Genomic DNA, 17490 nt, shown 5'->3' on the forward strand with positions numbered 1-17490 from the left:
ATCCCAGTTTAAATATTGGGGTAGTTGAAATCCCTGACTATTATTGCCCTAATATTTTTGCACTTCTCAGAGATTTGTTCACGTATTTGCTCTTCCATCTTCCTCTGACTGTTTATGGGTCTATACGATACCCCTCAGTAGTGCAACTGCCCATTTGTTTCCTCTTCCTAAACTCAATCCATATGGCCTCGACCATATCCATACCTCCACAAAGCTGTAATCGCTTCTCTAACCAAAACTGCCAACCCGCCCTAAACCTTGGCTCTGATTTCCAGTAATACTTGAAACCATAATTATCTGACTTGAACACTGCAGTCTGCAAAAGAACAAGATCCTCAAAGCGCAAGAACCATAGTTAAGGTTTTAAACCGTAGTCTTGGGTTTTAAAAAAGCCCTGATTTGCAAACGAAGAACCCTAATTGCTAAGAAAATAAAATATCATCCTCATGCAAAACAAATAACCACAGGTGACCTTCTGTCTGCCAGGACTTTGTCGCCTCATCACTCAACTTGGGGATTCCGATATTGCCACCAGAACTGTATCTCTTGTTAAGTACCTGCCATTCGGATTACTTAGTCTTAATATTAATCCATTAATCCATGTTCAAATCGGTAATCCTAAACCTGCTCATCTGTGTCTTCTACATGTTAAGGTCCAGCATTGGGGCTGGTAAATAGTTATGAACACATTTGTATTTGTAAAAGATTGACTTTGTAAATCAGTATAACTGAAACATGAATTCTACTTTGATGTACATGAATTTAAAGGCTGGTTAAATATGTTAGTATTATTGTTGGTTGTGCCTCACTCCAGTGAATCAAAGCATATGGGGGTAGATGTTAACTTGCGCCATCAGGCAGAATGTGGTGGGTGTGAGGAGGAGTATTGGGCCGAATGTGGAACAGGTGGCCAATGGGGAGAGAAAATAAAAATCAGCCCACTGCTGCCAGTTTTCCAACCAGTGGTGAAAGTTAAGATTACACCTCATATTTCAAAATAGTTGAGGGAGCATCTGTACCCTGCTGTGACTCATTTAAATAACATCCACTGAAGAACACACCCATTTTGTTAAGTTTCCAGCCTAATGATGTTATTCATATTGAAAACAAAAGCACTGCCAACAACACAAAAAGAGACAGCTAGAATCTAGGGAAACTTGAATCAAATCTGTCATACCTGTCCTTTGGACAATGTATTTTTATTTGTAACAAACAAGTATTATAAACTGTAAAGTATTTTTGTACAAATTTCCTACTTTGGTAGCATGATATTTATCATCCTCTTAAAGTTTCGGGAATCTTCACTGCTGATTTGTATGGGATATGCAAGATGAAATAAAATCAGATTAAAAACTGGCTCCAGCGTGGATTAGTTTTAAGATCGCAAACTATGCTTAAAATGCAAATACAGTGTAAAACGAGTCAGACACGAGGGTGGTGACGTAAATGTAAAATCTAAACGTTGCTTCCTGCAGAACAATTTGCTTTAGGAAAGGAAATAATGTCCTGGGGTTTTTTTGAAGAGAAACTAGTGATTGACCGCAATAAAAACAAATTGAATATCCGACCAGACCGATTTTTTACGCCTCAAACCACTTTAAAAGCACGGCTGTCGGAAAGTTCTCCGGGAATAGAACCTCCTCTACGAAAGCATGTTCCTCCTTCAACTTGGTAATTTCAGCGTCTTGTTTTGTGTAATGTCTGTGTGTCGTCAGTTTGTCGTCTCATTCATTTTTCTTCCTTAAACAACTGCTTTGCGTTAAGGTTTCCTCCTGGAGACGGGCAGTCAAGTGTCAGCTGCTTAAACCTAGTACAGCCAAGAGGTGATTCCTTCAAGGATAACTGCAAGACAAAATAAAATCTTACGCGACCATCTAAACAGATCAAGCTGGACAGTTTTTAAGTACCTGCCCATGAAATAAATCTAGTCACGGTTCTAAGTCTTTCAGTGGACGCCAGCCAGCCCACGAGGCAATAACAGAACTCCGCCTCTTTTTGCTTTTGGAACAGCACGGTTTATTATTTAACAGATAGAGGAATGGCAGGGCTTCTCTGACCACCAGAGTCCACATTCCATGCTATACGGGAACTCCAGGACCTCGGATGGCCATTGTAAAGTGCTGTCTAGCTCTAGCTTTAGAAGCCTGAGAGGCAGCTGGTGTCACTGTGGTGTATCTGTGAGGTTCAGCAATCCATGGATGGCATGTTTACAAATATCACCCCGCAGCTTAAAAGTGGGCAAGGAGAGGGGGAGACTGAGCAGTCAAGAAGAAATGGGCAGGTAGCACAGGAGTGCCCAAGGTGCATCTCAATGTCAGGCATTCCATTCTGAATACTGATGAAAAAAGTGTAGTTCCTCTGGAAAGTGCAGAGTTCATGGCGCAATGGTTGGTTCGGCTGTACAGGGGAACACAGACAATTGGAAGAGAATTGGATAGGGGAACGGGCAGGTCTTTCTGCAGCTGGGGGCAGCAGGGTAGCATGGTGGTTAGCATAAATGCTTCACAGCTCCAGGGTCCCAGGTTCGATTCCCGGCTGGGTCACTGTCTGTGTGGAGTCTGCACGTCCTCCCCCTGTGTGCGTGGGTTTCCTCCGGGTGCTCCGGTTTCCTCCCACAGTCCAAAGATGTGCGGGTTAGGTGGATTGGCCATGCTAAATTGCCCGTAGTGTCCTAATGAAAGTAAGGTTAAGGGGGGTGTTGTTGGGTTATGGGTATAGGGTGGATACGTGGGTTTGAGTAGGGTGATCATGGCTCAGCACAACATTGAGGGCCGAAGGGCCTGTTCTGTGCTGTACTGTTCTATGTTCTATGTTCTATGTTCTAGCTGCAAACATGAATCCAGGAAGGTATGTTGCCTCTCAAGGATGTCACCTGAGCAGATGCAGACCATCCTGTGGCGGGGGCATGGTCAACAGTCATGGTCTACATCGGTACCAACAATATACGCAGAAAGCGGGGATTGGTCCTGCAGTCAGTATTTGGAGAACTAAGTAGGAAATTGGAAAGCAGGACGTCTGGTACCACATGCAACTGAGTATAGAAATAAGAGAATAAAGCAAATGAATGTGTGGCTGGAAAGATGGTGCAGGAGGGAGGGCTTTAGATTCTTGGGACAGGCTATGGGGGAGATGAGAGCTGCAAGGCTAGACAGGTTGCACCTAAACAGAGCAGGGACCAATTTCCCTGTGGGGCGATTTGCTGGTGCTATTGGAGAGGGGCTTAAACTACCTTTGCAGGAGTGTGGGAACCGGGAGGTGATACTGGAGACGAATATCAAGATGGAGAGAAAGAAATCTGTCAGGACATTATTGTGAGGCATAAGAGTTATAGCGTAATTATAATGGGAGACTGAATATGCACTCAGATGGTAGCAGTTATAAAATAATATTTTTATTGTCACAAGTAGACTTACATTAACACTGCAATGGAGTTACTGTGAAAAGCCTCTAGTCGCCACATTCCGGCGCCTGTTCGGGTACAATTCTGAATTCTCAGCTGATACGGGAATTGAACCCGCGCTGCTGGCCTTGTTCTGCATCACAAACCAGCTGTCTAGCCCACTGAGCTAAACCAGTTCTACATTGATAACTGAAAGAGTCAGGGGTTCCGAGAGTGTTCGGGAACATTTTCGACAGCGGGATGTCTCAAATCCAATGGGAAACGAGGTGCCGAGAGACCTGGCTCTTGGGAATGAGGTAGGCTAAGTCTATCAAGTCTCTGTCATCATTGTGGGAGGGGGTTGGTGATCACTTCATTATAAGGTTTACATTGGCTGTGAAAAAGAGCAAGATACAATCCATAATAAGAAAGATTAACTGGGGGAAAGCCAACATCAATGGATAAAAATGGATCTGACCCAGATAAATTGAGACCAAAGACTGACCGGTAAAATGACCAGTGAGCTGCCTTAAAAATGAGAGGGTTGCAGTTTAATTCCCAAGGTTTTCTCCCAGCATATAAACGGATCCGATTAGGGACCAAAACGGGGATTTGCGCATCGAGATAGAGGGCATGGCTGAGGTATTACGTGAATACTTTGAACTACCTCTTGGTAAAGATAGAAGCAGAGGAGTTTAAAATGAAAAACAAGGTGATAATGGATAGGCTGTCTGTACTTAAAGTTGATGAGGCCCCTGGCCTGGATGAGATGCTGAAAGAACTAATAGTGGAATTGGCACTGGCCATAATCTTCCTTTGACTCGGGGAAATGCCACAATTGCACCTTTGTTCAAAAAGTGTAAAGTTAAGCCCAGTAACTACAGTCCAGCTGGTTTAACCTCAGTGGTGAGAAGAGCAGCATGGTGGTGCAGTGGTTAGCACTGCTGCCTACGGCGCTGAGGTCCCGGGTTCGATCTCGGCCCCAGGTCACTGTCCGTGTGGAGTTTGCACATTCCCCCTGTGTTTGCGTGGGACTCACCCCCACAACCCAAAGATGAGCAGGGTAGGTGGATTGGCCATGCTAAATTGCCCCTTAATTGGAAATTTTTTTTAAAAGAAAACCTCAGAGCTGGGGAAGCTTCTAGAAACAATAATTCAAAACAAAATTAATAGTCACTTGGACAAATGTAAGTTAGTTCAGAATGACAGCACGGATTTGTTGAGCGCAAAATGGGTTTTGCTAACTTGCTGGAGTTTTTTGATGTAGCAACAAAGAGGGCTGATGAGGGTAATGCGGTTGATGTGTTCTACACGGACTTCCAAAAGGCATTTGATATAGTGCCACATAACAATCTGTGAACAAAGTTATAGCTCATGAAATAAAAGGACAGTCGCAACATGGATACAAATATGAACCATGTGGCAGGAAGGAGACAGTATGGCTGATGGATGTTTTTTTGGACTGAAGCAAGGTTGAAAGTGGAGTTTCCTCGGGGTTGGTGTTAGGACACCTGCTCTTTCAGTACAACACAAATGTACTGATGAGGTAGACCCTGGCGTACAGGGCACAATTTCAAAATCTGTGGACGATAGAAAACTTGAGAGATATTGGGATCTGTGAGGAGGGTGGTGTAGGATTTCAAAAGGACATAGTCAAGTTGGGTTGATGGAATGGAGACAAGAGGCAGATGAAATTTAATGCAGAGAAGTGTAAAGTGATTCATTTCGGTAGGAAGAACGTTGGGAGAAGTAATATAACGGGTAAAATTCTAAAGGGGATGCCGGAGCAGAGGGCCCTGGTGTGTATGTATCTGAATCAATGAAGGTGAAAGCGCAGATTGACAGAGTGGTTCATAAGGCAAAAGGTATTCCAAGGCTTTAACAATCGGGCATAAAGTACAAAAACAAGGAAGTTTCATTAAACTTGTAGAGAACATTAGTTTGGCCTCAACTAGAGTATTGAGTCCAATTCTGGACAATACACTTTAAAGAAGTTATGAAGACATTAGATAAAGATGAATGAGAATGGTTCCAGGGATGAAGAACTTCTTCAATTCCATAGATTGGAGAAGTTGGAACTCTTTTCCTTTCCTGAAGAGAGGTTGAGAGAAGATCTAATAGAGGTTTTCAAAATCATGAGGAAGCTGGACAAAGTAGATAAAGGAAAACTGTTCCCAATATTGGAAGCGTCAAGAAGGGGGAGGGTACAGATTTAAGATAATTGGCCAAAAAAGCAACGGTGACATGAGGAAACCTACGGAGCGAGTGGCTGAGGGAATTCTCGGAGCGAGTGGTTGGGATCTGGAATGCACTGTCTTCCAGTTTTGGGGGCAAGTTCAACTGAGGCATTCAAGAGCGAAATAAATTATCTGAAAAGGAAAGCATAAACAGGGCTACATGGAGAAGGCAGGGGAGTTCTCCTTCAGAGAACTAGCACAGATATGACAGGATGAATGGTCTCCTTCAGTACCGTGCAACAATTCGGTGATATTTAAGTATAAACTACCTGAGTTGCTGCTACGTCACTGATGGGGCAATCAGCAGTCACTCCTTAGGATTTGGAAGTCATATTCCATTTGGTTAACTACCAACACTCAATTGGCCAACATCTTCCAGATGGTCATACCCACGCTCCTAACCCCACCTATCTATTTCTAGGACATTGGGACTGGTTCTGGGGAAAGTAGGATCCGTATAAGCCGGCAGGGGGTCTTCACCTAAATAGGACCAGGATGAATGTCCTTGCAGGGCGGCTTGCTAGTGTTGTTGGGGAGGGTTTAAATTAGATTGGCAGAGGGATGGGAACCGGAGGGCAGATTCAGATAAGACAAATTCAGAGCAAAGAGTGAGAGATAAAAAGTTAATGAGTGACTCTGAAAAGGCAAAGGTGAAAAGGTTCACGGCACAAGAATGTCGCAATTTTAAACGGTATTTATTTAAGCGTAAGGAGTATAGCACAGAAAGCCGACGAGCCGAGGACAGAGATGGAGACATGGCAGCATATTAGCATTGTTACAATGGCTTAAAGAGGGGCACAAATGGCAGCTCAATATTACTGGATGTAGGGTATTCAACCCAGAGAGGGGTTAATAAGGCAGGGGGGGAAGCATTATTGGCTAAAGAATCAATTACAGCTGTGAGAGATGATACAGAAAGCATCAAATGAGACCATATGGGCTGAGCTCAGAAATACAAAGGGGGCCAGACTACGAGGAGTGTACTATGAGCCCCCAAATAGTGAGAAGGAGCTAGAAGAGCAAATATGTAGCCATGTTTCGGAGTGCAAAAACAATAGGGAAATAATAGTTTGGGACTTCATATATCAACTGGGATACAATCAAAGCAAATGGCACAGAAAGTAAATAATTCTTGAAATGCATTAAGAGAACTTTATTAACCAGCATATAAAAAGCCCAATGAGAGGGAGTGCAATTCTAGATTTAGGGCGGGATTCCCCGTTTCCCAGACTATGTGCCCCCACCAGCGGGGAATCAGGACTGCGTCCCAATGGCACTAGGAGAGTCATCATGGTGGGATTCTCGTACCTTGATAATGCAACATTATGCAGAGCGGCAAAAACACCGGTGGCATTTAAACAAAGGGAGATTTAAACTTACTGCAATTCGGCAGCTAGGGCAGTCAAATGGGGTCGTGGCGGGACCTCCGCAAATGCTCCAATTCTCCGAGGGGAGGGCCCCAGGAGCAGCTAGGCTGCACCTTCCTCAGGCTCCCCAGTTTGGACGTTCGGATGAGAAATATGGATCTCCATGAGTAAAAATGAGCTGAATGGCAATCCGATGGTGACTGCCACTGGTCGCAAGGGTGGGCCCAAACTTATCTCGGTCAGGGCCAATTGAATCAATCCCCAACAGAGAGTTGGGAGAAAAGAAAATTGGTGGGAGCTGGAGGAAGGGAGGGAAAGTGGAGCAATACTTCACTAGAATCGGAAGCAGATCGCCATTCGAGGAGAGGTGCAGGAATAAAAGAAGAACTGATTATATTCCTTATGAGAAAGTTTCTAACAGTTGCCATAATTGCAACCTCCCCAGCGTGTGCTATCATTTTCTAGCCATTAAAGTGAATGGGTGTAAAATCACAAGGGGCACATCATTTCCTGATGTGAGCTCCAAGTTGGGCGCAATTGTGAAGTTTACCTTCTCGCCTTTTGATACCTTTGTCAGCAAGTGGACGTCAAATATAAAACCTCTTGCCAAGACTTACTTTTGCTGAAAATATTTAATTGCACAGCAGCAAAGATGGGATTTTTCTCTTGGATGTATATAACATTAACAGATCAGCCCTGAAGGAAAGACTGAGAGTAGAACAATGCGAAGACTACCTTGAGGTAAATTACTGCTCCTCAGGAGTTAGATAAAAGGTAGGGATGTTACTGTTGCTGCGGGCTGATGTTTTCTCCAACACTTTGCAGTGAATAGTGCTGCACACTTGGCTGCTAAAGGTGTGTGCTACTTTCCGTCTTTCACACTGCCAAAAATCAGCGTTGATCAATAATATCAAAATCAATATTAATCCCCCAGACGTTTTACACCAACCCGCACATAACATTTTAACTTACCTTAAAGCATTTTTGAGGTGATTTCTCGTCTTCCAAAGTATTGCTATTTCTCTTGCTGCCAGGAGACCAGGATGCTTCAACTTTGATGTAACTTGTGGCTTCTTGACCAGTCGCCCCCACGGGGGTGTCCCCTGTGGTTCCGTCGCTAGTTTGAGGGGAGCAGATGCACGCTGCTGTTGGATTTTTCTGTGCCTCATCACAATCTCTGTGGTCAAGCTCCAGGCTTTGAGGGGACCAGCTATAATCTTGCGCAAATGCCAAATCTTCCGAAAAGGAGCATTGCCTCTGACGACCCGTTTGGCTGTCACCTTCCTTTATTTCATCGGCTATATGCAACACAGGGTCATCCATGACCTGCATGGGGGGCACCGCCGAATCAACCTGGGTCGAGTTGGTTGCTGCAAGTGTGGAAGGCACCCCCGAAGACATCCAACTTGGCTGTTGCTGAGACAGTGCTCCTTCAATGCACGAGGCGGGCCCCGCTTTGAGTAACTTCTCTTGCAGCAATTCGCGCAGTCGTGTGTTCCTGCGCGGGCTTTTGGCCGTCACTGCCTGAATAAAATGGTCCTCGGAAGTAACAACATAGACACGCTGACGCCCTCGTGAGACCGCGGTATAGATGTGCTGCCAGTTCTGTATTCCTGCTGATCCTACAACGTACACAACCGTGTCAGCCTCCGAGCCCTGCAATACAAGGTGGAGTTACATTACAAAAGGTGCTCCAAAAATGCAGAACCTTAGCACAGACTAGCATGTCCCAGAGCTGAGGTGGTTCGGCTGATTTCCTCCCGGATCATAGTTGGATGCTATAACTAACTTCAGCATCCCTAGATTTTTGATTGACGTTTCTATTCCTGATCGTTACCCATGTATCTCCTGTTGGAAACTTAAGGAGCCCAATCAGCTACGATGTCATCCACAATCAAACAATTGATGAATAACTGACATCTACATGAAACGTCACTGCCTCAGCGGGGAGACAGTGGTGTGCTGGTATTGTCACCCGACTGGTAACCCAGAGACCCAGAATAATGCTCTGGGGACCTGGGCTCGAATCCCACTATGGCAGATGGCAAAATTTGAATTCAATAAAAATCTGGTATTAAAAGTCTAATGTTGACCATGAAACCATTGTTGATTGCCATTAAAACCCATCTGGTTCATTAATGTCCTTTAGGGAAGGAAATCTGCCGTCCTTACCTGGTCCGGCCTACACGTGACTCCAGGCCAACAGCAATGTGGTTGACTCGTAAATACTCTCAGCGATGGGCATTAAATGCTGGCCCAGCCAGCGACGCCCTCATCCCGTGAATGAATAAAAAAAGACTTTTACCTGCTTCTGCCAGATCACTGAAAATTACATGTCATTTGAGAGAGTTTGAAGGTTTTCAAGGTTATAGACTTGCCACACGACCCCCATCCCGGGAAAGGCCTCCCGACCTGAGCCCCTCCAGCCCAGAACGAGAGGTCCCGACTCCAACCTACCTAGAAGGACCCTTCTCAGCACTCTGGAGGTAAGAGTGTAGAGAGGTTACTCGCCCCCTTGCTCCCCCTCAGTGTCACTGGTGTCTGGTCCCCTAAACTGGCTTTTAGTGACCAATAGTGATTCACACTCATGGGACTTCCAGCTAGAGGGGAGCGGGAGAATCCCGGGAGGCCGCAGCATTCCACTTCAATCTCACTAACGAGATTGAAATGGATGCTAATGAGTTCTGAGCAGCTTCTCGCCGTTTCTGGGCGATAATCTGATCTCGCCAAGGGGAGGGGACTGGGAGACTCGCAACAGGTTTGACGCCCGACGAGGATCCCATTTTGGGCCTCACGCCCGATTCAACGGCCCAGCAAGAATCGCGACAAGGGCCAAAAGATCCAGAGACTCTCCCCTGGGGAGTGTGCCTGCAGTTCCATGATTTTCCCAGGTAATGGTTAGAGACAGGAATAACCAGAGACGCAATGGAACAAGCAACCTATTTTCATATCTTAAGTTTAGGCATTTTCTCTGTGTAGTGAATTTAAAACTGCTGCGCCACATGACAGTCTTGGCACAATTCTGCTCTTAGTGCACGCTAATAGGATGTCGCCATAGGGCGGCACAGTGGTTAGCTCTGCTGCTTCACGGCGCTGAGGACCCGGGTTTGATCCCGGCCCCGGGTCACTATCCGTGTGGAGTTTGCACATTCTCCCCGTGTCTGCGTGGGTCTCACCCCCACAACCCAAAAGGTTGTGCTGGACTGGCCACGCTAAATTGCCCCTTAATAGGGAACAAATAATTGGGTATTCTAAATTTATTTTTAAAAAAGGATGTAGCTGCGCAGCTGAGTTGCCATCTTTGGCCCTGGCCCGGGGTAGCTGAGCACACAATCAGATTGCGCCTGGAAATGCAACCTTTCCCTATGCCAGAGGCAGCTCACCAGCATAGCCAAAGCTCCACGCAACCTCAATGAGCTAAAGTGCAGCTCATTGGTGTCGGAAGAGATGACACTGCCCAAGAGATGTGTTGACAGTCACTCTTCTTACCTGAAACGTATGGATTGTTCTGGCCCACGCATGCTGGAGTCTGCATTCTCTCATTATTTCTTTATACTTCACAAAGATTTGCCGATTTTCCTTATCATCCAGTAGCAAGTACTCTGTGCTTCTATTCTGAACCTGTTCAGTTTTATGCTGCAAACCAACAAGAAAACAACTTTATTTTAAAACTTATTTCCATTCAAATACAAGAAACTTTGGGGTAATTTTAACTTTAGATGCCGAGTGTTAGCAAACCAATTTCTCGCTTCACACCCTTCCTGCTTTTCCTTGTCATAGGATTTGGGTGGATAAGAAATGTAATCAATTTGGTACTTATTGCCTGGGTAAAAATTACTGTGTAAAATTACTATTTACATAGAAACATACAGAGAAAATAGAAGCAGGAGGCCATTCGGCCTTTCGAGCCTGCTCCACCATTCATTATGGCTGATCATCAAGTTCAATACTCTGATCCCGCCTTCCCCCCATATCCCTTGATCCCTTTAGCCCAAGAGCTCTATCTAATTCCTTCTTGATTTTACACAACGTTTTGGACTCAACTACTTTCTGTGGTAGCGAATTCCACAGCTTCACCACTCCCTGGGTGAAGAAATTTCTCCTCACCCCAGTCCTAAAACGTTTACCCCTTATCCTCAAATTATTTAAAAAAAATAAATAAATTTAGAGTACCCAATTCATTTTTCCAATTAAGGGGCAATTTATTGTGTCCAATCCACCTACCTTGCACATCTTTTGGGTTGTGGGGGTGAAACCCACGCAAACACGGGGAGAATGTGCAAACCCCACACAGACAGTGACCCAGAGCTGGGATCGAACCTGGGACCTCAGCGCCGTGAGACTGCAGCGCTAACCACTGCACCACCGTGCTGCCCTTATCCTCAAATTATGACCCCTAGTTCAGAACTGCGCGGCCAGAGAAGACAGGGGGCAGCAGTGGAAGGGTTTATTCGAATGGAGGTCTGTAACTATTGGTGTTCCGCAAGTATCAGTACTGGGACCTCTGCCGTTTGTAATATATGACTTGGAAGAAAATGTAGCTGGTCTGATTAGCAAATTTGCAGATGATACGAAGATTGCAGGAGTTGCGGATAGCGATGAAGATTCTCACAGAATACAGCAGGATATAGATAGGCTGCAAAATTGGGCGGAGAAATGGCAGATGCAATTTCACCTGGACGAATGAGAGGTGATGCATTTTGGTAGATCGAATTCAGGTGAGAGCTATAAAATAAATGGCAGAGCCATCAGGAACATAGACACACAGAGAGATCTGGGATATAGAAGGATAACAGGCGATTGGCCCAGATGGGACAAGTGATCAACGCAGGTTTGGAGGGTCGAAGGGCCTGTTCCTGTGCTGTGTCCTTTGTCCTAGTTCTGGAATTCCCCACCATCGAGAATCTACCCGGTCTAAACCTGTTAGAATTTAATACGTTTCTGCAAACTGAATGTTGGGAAAAGTGAGGTTTTCCCAGTGAATGAGCAGGGACAGTGGCTAAATTAGGGGGTTGCCATTTAGGGAAGAGTTCACCGCACTGATCTGGATCTGGAGTCACGTGCAGGCCAGGCGTGGGAAGGACGACAGATTTACTTACCTGAAAGAATACCAGTAAACCAAATGGGCTATTAGAAGAATCGTTGATGATTTCATGGGCACCATGACTGAGACTATCTCTATATTCCAGATTTATTAATGGCATTTAAATTCCACCAGCTGCCATTGTGGGATTGGCACCCATGTCCTCAGATCATTAAAATACGGTGGATGCTGCAATCTGGTGCTGTGAATACTCAGCAGGTCTGCCAGCATCCATCAGGAGAGAAAGAGAGTTAATATTTTGAGTTGGGCACATTGTAGCTTTCGGAAATTAACAATACGTTCGGCAACTTTAGATTTTGACTTCGTTCTCCATCTTAAATCCCACTTTCTTTCTTTTAATATTACATGCACGTATTGCCTCAATGTAAAACACACCTCCCCCCTCTCACACCAGGCCCTCTCTGTCTTTTGATCTTAAAGTTGCTATTTTTTGTTGCAGTCTGTACAGTTCTAACACAGTCTCCCTCCTTTCAGTTCTGATGAAGAGTCAAAGGACTCGATACGTTAACTCTGTACCTGCTGAGTTTTTCCAGAGCGTTCTGTTCCTCTTCCTCAGCCTGGGCCTAAGGATTACTAGTCCAGTGATTTACCACTAGGTGGCTATCAACCCAGCCAACACCAAATGAGGAAAGAGTTGCGGGGAGAAGCAATAGAAGCAAGCGTGGAATCTTCTCATTAAAAAAATTTTACTAGTTCAACTCCCATAAAGTCTTATTGTTCATGTATCATTTCGAATAGTTAATAAAATGAGCAGAACAATATAATTATTCATCCGAATTCCTTGCAACCATTTATGTGGCAAGATCCTTTCTATTAACAGCAAATTAGTAAATGCATGGTTCACCTGAAGAATAAAAAAGATTTCTCCATTACACAGACGAATGTGCTTCTCTTTCTCTGCCTCTTTCTTTACTTTTGGCTCTGATTCTTCTGTGAATTCCCTGATGTAACCGTTCTTTGTGCAGCATACTTTGTCCCCAACCTGGAACACAGTCTTATTTTCAGCACTCCTAAAATACAAATCAAATTTGCGCCACTTTAATTAGGCTGGCATTTCACTTTTTGAACTCTGACAAGTCCAGTCAAACTGCAAGAACACAATTTTCATCAAAGACACCAATATTGCATCACAATCCCACTGCATAAACTAAATCATGCAGAACCTTGAGTGTAAGCACAGTGCCAAAAGGGTGTCCAAAATATTGGCCTAAATCAACTCTATTGGTGCAAATCCTGCAAAAATGGCAGCATGGTAGCATAGTGGTTAGCACTGTTGCTTCACAGCACCAGGATCTCAGGTTTGATCCCCGGCTTGGGTCACTGTGCAAAGTCTGCATGTTCTCCCCGTGTCTGTGTGGGTTTCCTCTGCGTGCTCCGGTTTCCTCCCACAAGTCCCGAAAGACGTGCTTGTTAGGTGAATTGGACATTCTGAATTCTCCCTCAGTGTATCCGAACAGGCGGCAGATTGTGGCGACTAGGGGTTTGTTAGGTGAATTGGACAGTCTGAATTCTCCCAGCGCACCCGAACAGGCGCCGGAATGTGGCAACTAGGGGTTTTCCCACAGTAACCATTGCAGAGTTAATGTAAGCCTTCTTGTGACAATAAAGGTTATTATTATTATTATTATTAAAATCTCAATCTTTCCTACCTCTCTACCTGATAGTTTGCACTCAGTTCTTCACCATCTAACTATCTGTATAATTATTCACAACTCCCAAGTGCAGGAAGCATGCAAATGATGAGGATAAAATTGTACGCAAGTTAAACTTAAAGGGAGGCCGCAGAATAGGGGGACATATTTTTAGACCGTTGTAAAGGCTCCAAAGGGGCGGGACAGTGGTTAGCACTGCTGCTTCATGGCGCCGAGGACCCGGATTCGATCCCAGCTCTGGGTCACGGTCCGTGTGGAGTTTGCACATTCTCCACGTGTCTGCGTGGGTTTCGCCTCCACAACCCAAAGATGTGCAGGCTTGGAGGATTGGCCATGCTAAATTGGAAGAACAATTATTGGGTCCTCTAAATTCAGTGGCTTCAGTGGCCTCCATGCCCCCCACCCCCAATGCCTGAGCCTGTTTAAATTAGCTTAAAGACTCTTTAAATATTTGTGTATGTTCAGGTCCAGCGAGGCGGGATCCACATTGCATCGGGCACTACAGTTGGGGAGCATCGCGATCCGATCGCCGCCCGGTGGAAACCCCGTTTAAGGACTCGTCCGCTATTCTCCAGGAATAGCTGGAGATTCGGTGGGCACAACGCAGCTGGAAAATCGCCCCCATTGTTTTAAATGAAACATCGAAGATCTGCTACTGAACCATTTTAGAAGTTTCATTCTTAGCTGTCTCGAGATAGCAAACTATTTCCTTTGATGGAGCTGTCTAGAACCAAGTGTGCGGTGCCTTGCAAAAAATCTCGGCTACTCAAGGGGGGGATGTCAGAAAGCACTTGTTCATACTGAGGGTGGTGGAATCTGAAACTCCCAAATGGTTATTCATGCCAGCTCAACTGAAAATGTGGAAATTTGGTTACAGAATACGGGTGTGTAGTTCGAATTAAGATCAGCCATGATCAAATTGAATGGCAGAACAGATAAGAGGGGCTGAATGGCCGACACCAATGTTCCGAACAGCTGGACAGCTAACAGATGCTGTTTGTGGCCCTCATGTTTCTTTTATAAACTGTAATTGTATTTTACTCATGCTCTGTCACAATGCAATAATTTACTAAACTTGGTATTCAGTGGAAAATTTAACTATAAAAACTCTTATGTCTGGGTTTGGGGGGGCGTTTCATGGGGTGTTTCTCAGCAGCTACAGTGCTGGGAAACACCCCGCTATTTAACGGCATTTTACCGTTTTTCTTTGTCCTCCGGGAGCTTCTCTCCGCCAAGGCCACACTTAGAATTATTTCCTGCTGGCGAGCTTGAAAGACTCCTCACAGATCGGGGCACCATTTTATTTGGCTGCCCGATCATCATCCACCATCCCCCCTCCTCCCCACCACCATTTTCGTTTCCCCCCCCCCCATCTCGGAATGGCCCCCAGGAACACTCCCTCACCCCTCCACCTGGTAAGTCTTCCCAGGCCCGACCCCTTGGCACGCTGGAAGTACTCCTGCCAAACTGGGCATTGGTGGCCCTGCCAGGGTGCCAGGTTAACAGTGCCAAGGTGCCCAGGTTCCAGAGGCAGGAAGCCGTGTGATGTATATCCCAGCACGGTTTGTCCATCTCTAGTATTTTCCAGTCCTTTGTGCACAGTAGCACAGTGGGTTGTACTGTTGCTTCACAGCTCCAGGGACCCAGGTTCGATTCCCGGCTTGGATCACTGTCCGTGCGGAGTTTTCATGTTCTCCTCGTGTCTGCATGGGTTTCCTCCCGGTGCTCCGGTTTCCTCCCACAAGTCCCAATGACGTGCTGTTAGGTGAATTAGATATTCTGAATTCTCCGTCCGCGTACCTGAACAGGAGTGTGGCGACTAGGGGATTTTCACAGTAACTTCATTGCAGAGTTAATGTAAGCCTACTTGTGATAATAAAGATTATTATTATTAAAATCTCTACCTTTCCTACCTCTACCCGCTGAGCTCGTCAGACATAGAAGAGAAAATACGAGCAATACACCTAGCACCTCTCACCTAGTCAGATGGTCTGCATATTGCTTGCAGCAGAGTTCATTAATTAAGGCACAATCCATCCTGCATAAAAAGAGGAAGTCAGAAGTTGTTAGGCAGATTTATGCATCAGCTGACCTTTGAAGATTTGTTCAATATTGCAACAATCGGGGCAGCACAATGGCGCAGTGGGTTAGCCCTGTTGCCTCACGGCGCCGTGGTCCCAGGTTCGATCCCGGCTCTGGGTCACTGTCCGTGTGGAGTTTGCACATTCTCCCTGTGTTTGCGTGGGTTTCACCCCCACAACCCAAAGATGTGCAGGGTAGGTGGATTGGCCACACCAAATTGCCCCTTAATTGGAAAAACTGAATTGGGTACTCTAAATTTATTTTTTTTAAATAAAAAAATATTGCAACAATCCAGTTCAAAGATAAACGCATATTGAGCATATTTTAGATCATTGCAGCCGAGGATTACACATCAAAGCATTAAAATTACAGATGTTCAGGTGTGTCATCGCTCAAACTCCACCTAAACTGATCCAGAAGAGATTGTGTAACGTTACAATTTATGGTTACACTTCGACATTTATTATGAAATATCGTGAGTTGAAAAGAATGAGAATTACAATTAAAGTCACACGAAAATCACCAGAAACATTCACTCCCTCTAAGAGCAGAAGTTGCTCAGTGACAGCAATGTGCACCAACTACAAGGTGCAAGTAAATAGTAGGCAGAACGGTGGCCCAGTGGTTAGCACTGCTGCCTCATGGCGCTGAGGACCTGGGTCCAGGTCACTGTCCGTGTGGAGTTTGCACATTCTCCCCGTGTTTGCGTGGGTTTCGCCCCCACAACCCAAAGATGTACAGGGTAGGTGGATTGACCACGCTAAATTGCTCCTTAATTGTAATTTTTTTTTAAAAATTTCACGAACCAGCTGTCCAGCCAAGGGTGCTAAACTGGCCCCCAAATAATTGCGTCCCACCAATCTTTCGATTAACAGTCAACCGTGTTAACCGATTGCGCCACAGAGTCTACAAGATGCACTGCACAACCCACCAAGATTCCTTCGACAGCACATTTCAAACCTACTATTTCTGCCACCTCGAAAATGAAGGGCAGGAGGTGAATTGGAAACGTAACCACCTGCAAATCCCCCTCCAAATCAGAAGTCATATTGACTTGGAACTCTATCATCATTTGTTTCAGTGTCACTGGGTCACAAACCTGGACCTCCTTGCCTAACAGCGCTGTGAATGCACATACACTATGTTCACAGCAGCAGTTCAAGGCAGCGGCTCAACAGTACCTTCACTATTTTGTTGCAATTTAGAGTACCCAATTCTTTTTATTTTCTAATTAAGGGGCAATTTAGCGTGGCCAATCCACCTACACTGCACATCTTTGGGTTGTGGGGGTGAGACCCACGCAGACACGGGGAGAATGCGCAAACTCCACACGGGATCGAACCTGGGTCCTCAGCGCTGTGAGGCTGTAGTGCTAACCCACCGTCTCTCCCCCCCCTCCTCCCACCAAACACCGCAGCCAATCACCAGTTAGAATACACACACTATAAAGGCAGAGGGCACCACGGTTCCCGCTCATTCTGGGTGCTGCCTCTGAGTGTAATAAGAACTCATCCAGCCCAGCACAGACTTACAACACGTGCTGAGAGAATCAACTGGTTCGGACAAGGCTTAGGTCTCTAGTTTAAGTTAGCATCATTTAGACCCACAGTCATCGTGTGTTAGTTAGTTAGAAGTAGTTAATAAAATTGAGTTGAACCTTCATCAGTGT

General features: G+C 45.4%; 1 protein-coding gene across 1 annotated transcript in view; it reads right to left on the minus strand.

The window, feature by feature from the left end:
* Positions 1-1157: 1157 nt before the first annotated feature.
* Positions 1158-17490, minus strand: part of helb (helicase (DNA) B) — a 60569-nt gene continuing 44236 nt past the window's right edge. The window contains exons 9-13 of the mRNA XM_038780432.1: positions 15718-15777; positions 12932-13097; positions 10473-10619; positions 7956-8639; positions 1158-1842 (exon numbers count right to left, since the gene is read on the minus strand). Coding sequence (XP_038636360.1) covers positions 1729-1842; positions 7956-8639; positions 10473-10619; positions 12932-13097; positions 15718-15777 — 1171 coding nt within the window. The 3' untranslated portion in view covers positions 1158-1728. The remainder of the gene's footprint in view (positions 1843-7955; positions 8640-10472; positions 10620-12931; positions 13098-15717; positions 15778-17490) is intronic.

The sequence above is a fragment of the Scyliorhinus canicula genome, chromosome 20 (genome assembly GCF_902713615.1).
Source record: "Scyliorhinus canicula chromosome 20, sScyCan1.1, whole genome shotgun sequence".
NCBI lineage: Eukaryota > Metazoa > Chordata > Chondrichthyes > Carcharhiniformes > Scyliorhinidae > Scyliorhinus > Scyliorhinus canicula.